General features: G+C 41.0%; 1 protein-coding gene across 1 annotated transcript in view; it reads right to left on the bottom strand.

Moving 5' to 3' along the window:
- Positions 1–406: 406 nt before the first annotated feature.
- The window catches only part of LOC115596778 (ras-related protein ORAB-1-like), a 15662-nt gene continuing 12398 nt past the window's right edge, over positions 407–3670 (bottom strand). The window contains exon 6 of the mRNA XM_030442186.1: positions 407–1579. Within this exon, the coding sequence (XP_030298046.1) occupies positions 1379–1579 (201 nt within the window). The 3' untranslated portion in view covers positions 407–1378. The remainder of the gene's footprint in view (positions 1580–3670) is intronic.

Here is a 3670-nt window from a genome sequence, read left to right as displayed (position 1 = left end):
ACTTTTACCTCAAAACTCCACACTGCAGCTTTAAGTGATACCTACTACTAGTCCCATGAATCACACCTGTCAGATGTTGCAACATTTAATAAGTCGTGCATTAGAGAAGTGCTGTCTTAGATGCTTCCTCTCCACTAACAATATCCGACTTTTCAGTGATTCAGGTTATTCTTTTAGTCAGTTATGTTGACCAGTAGGCTAGAACTTCCTGTGGTGTCATGTAAAATCTGCTGACTTGTGCTCAATAGAAAGTGGGTCACATTCTGGCAGTTTAGGATTAAGGTTAAGTAGCTAATAAATGTTAGGGGTCTGCATACACACATCTCTAGCCCTGTGGCCTCATATACAGCTGCATAATTGAGCACTGTCCCAATATTCTTATCTATACAGCAAACCCAGAGTTCCATTTAAACTGAATTCAGTTACCTTTATTATGAAAACGAGAACATTGTATTTTATATATGCAATTCAGTACTGAGATTACACAGCAATTTCCAAACAGACCCCATGTATCTGGCAGTATGCCAAATCAATATAATTCAAACAGGTTTTCTACACATCTCACCAAGAATGGTAGACAGATCCTCCCATTTCATACAGTCTGGTAGTACAATATTTATTTTCAGATGAAGTGTTACATGTTTAGCATCAAACTCACAGTTGTCTTCAGCCACAAATGTAATGTAGAGATAAAGAGTCAAGACAAACCCAATAACGAATTGAACATTACAGAACTGGCAAATCAGATTTGACACAATATATACATAATGTTTATGTACACATACTTTTGCACTAGACTAGATGCTGGACTGTGAGACACTGCTGTGCATGGGAGTTAAAAAAACAACTTTCGAAAGGGGACAAACTGACAAATGGTGATACAAACAGCAAAATAATCACTGAAGGTGAAGAGAAACAAAGGAGGTCCATACAAACAGAAACCTTAATGAAACTGATTCAATTACCAACCCCACTGTAGGAATGCAGAAAAAAACACATCCATTTTCTCTCTCTCTCACTCACTCATTCACCTGCATTCAAATAAAAGGGTAGTCTCTGGGAGGTCTGAGATACGGGGCTGATGGGAGTTGGGGCCAGGTTGAATGATCACCTATCTTTCGAATTTGTCATCAATAAGAGGACAGGATGACAAGAAGGATGCTTTATTTGTTTTTGGTAGTGCGGCTATATTATGTACAGTACAAATACAGGCAACTTCATCTTGTTCTCACATGTTGTGAATCATGTCTTCCCTGTCCTGTCTGTTTGTGATGGGGCTTTGCTGAGACACAGTGGAGTTTGTGGGGATGGGGTGGGGTTGGTGGTTGACAGGCCTGCAGAGTAAGAGGGCGGGGTGTCAAGGGAAGTGGTTTCTCTCTCAGCAGCATCCTCCTGATGTAGGTTTGACAGTAGTGCCAGGGGTCAGCTTCACGTTGGGCTTCTCCCCTCCTCCAGCTGTGGCCCCAGGGCCCATCCTCTTCTTGATTTCAGCAGCCATAGTCATGAAGGCCTGCTCCACATTGGTGGCATTCTTGGCACTGGTTTCCAAAAAGGGGATGCCAAGAGAGTCTGCAAATTCCTAGAGAAAGGACAGAGGACAGGATTTTAGCCATCTTTTGTGCAGTTGTGGGGATCTTTAAGTTTTATATTGGTGCAAAGCAACTTAAAATTATGAGATATTAAACACTACTAGACATGACAGTGACACCAGGGGACGAAACAGATGAGAAAGAGCTGATGTATCTGCAGCGAAGGACAGGCTGGTGTGACCATCATTAGATGGGAACCAGGACAGCAGTAAACCATGAATGTAACAGTCAATGTTCAATATGAGCTACAGCTCCTCAGAAAGTCAATGCCACTGCTTCTCTAGAGTTAAGAGTTTTGTTGACCAGCTCCTCAGTGTGATATGGTGGTCATAGTTCTTAATATTTCACCCTGGAGCAGTAAAGAGTCTTCCTTGTAATTCCTGACTACAGTCTGGAGGCTGAAGCAGGTGGTGTCAAATGCAGAAGTTCAAATGAACTGTTCACAGTTGTTTGTGCTCCCTTTTTAAATATTATTTTAATGGTGGTGACATATGTAGACTAGTGCTGTGCGATTTTGCCGCAATGAAAACACTGACAGATACACAATTATTTGGTATTTGAAGGGATAGTTTGTGTTTTTTGAAGCGTGGTCATATAAAGTACATATTTATAGTCGGTCTGTTCCCTAAAGTAATCAACGATCAGCACAGCCTCAGTTTGGAGAAGTAAAGAGCCGCTCAGGCCCAGACACTCAGCTTTGTACTGCTGTGAACGGGATCCAGATGTAAAGCGAATTTTAACCACCTAAAACAAGGCTCACCTAAAAAAATCTATAATAGTTCAAGTGTACGTTGTATAGAGAAAATTCACACCACTTTACATCGCCGTCAGAATGCCCTTTCTTTTGGCACTACATTTTCTCAACCTCCGTATCCCTACGCAGCGGCGCTAATGTGTAGGGGTACGGAGGTTCTATGGTCTGTGTCTATGTCTGAAATTGTTTTGTTTTTATTGAAAGTAAAACCTCTCGTCTAGCAACTGGGCCTCGCACTGTATTTTGCCGCTAGCAGATCACCTGTTGCCCAGTTGCGCTAATGCGTAGGGATACAGAGGTTCTACAGTTGAGAACAACCTTTACATCCGGACTGTACTTGAGAAAAAAGTGTCAGTGCCATAGAAGCAGCACGATATGTGAGAGCCAGTCACAGCCTCAGAGACGAGACAGCTGCAGTTTGTCTCCTCACTCTCTGACCAATTACCTCCTCCACTTCTTGTGGGTTTTTTTTTGTTTGTTTGTTTTTTTACATTTGATTAATTGTTTCTTTCTTTATTGATCCAAAACAAACATTAATTACTTCTATATACAGTAGACCTATAACACACACACAAAACATGTTTACGGTTTTCTGCCATTTTTTCTTTTTATTTATCTATCCATTTTATTTTATTTAATGAATTGTGTTTTATTTGTATAATCCTTGAAGCTTTGGCAATACTGTTCACCTGACACCAGGGACGTGCACATGATTATAGAGGGGCAAGTCAGAAAAGGGCTGTTTGTGCGTGCATGAAAAAATTTTCGGGCCTTAATTACACAACATGTAGATTGATTAATGTAAAATTAATAAACAAAGTACTTATAGAAAGCTAACTACTTAGCTGTATATCCTGTGTAGCTGTGAGTGATATGCAACTGTCATTTATTTTGTGTCAACAAATTATTGTCAACATGAGTTTATTCATGGCTCCGGGCTGAGCTGCATGTCGAAGTGTCCTTGAGCGAGATGCTCATCAGTGAGGGCCCTGCGATAAGCTGGCGACTTGTCCAGGGAGTACCCTGCCCTCGCCCTGAGATGAAGCTGGGATTGGCTCCAGCAGCAACACAGCAGCAAGGGATAAGCGGTTACGGACAATGACATGACATGACATGAGTTTATTCACATCATCATATTACTGAGGTTTGGAAGACATGCAATTCAGGTGCAGTTCAATAATACACTGGTTTATTATTAGGCTATTAATTGGAAGGCAAGTGTACACTAGAAATACAGGCCACACATCTAAAGATGTGACAAAACCAAGAAATGACTACTGTGACTGTTAGCAGAACAACAATGTTTACAACAGCAAAGTCACAATAA

Source organism: Sparus aurata, chromosome 15 (assembly GCF_900880675.1).
Source record: "Sparus aurata chromosome 15, fSpaAur1.1, whole genome shotgun sequence".
Taxonomy (NCBI): domain Eukaryota; kingdom Metazoa; phylum Chordata; class Actinopteri; order Spariformes; family Sparidae; genus Sparus; species Sparus aurata.
The sequence above is the reverse complement of the archived record's forward strand: the minus strand, read 5'-3'. Positions and strand labels throughout refer to the sequence as shown.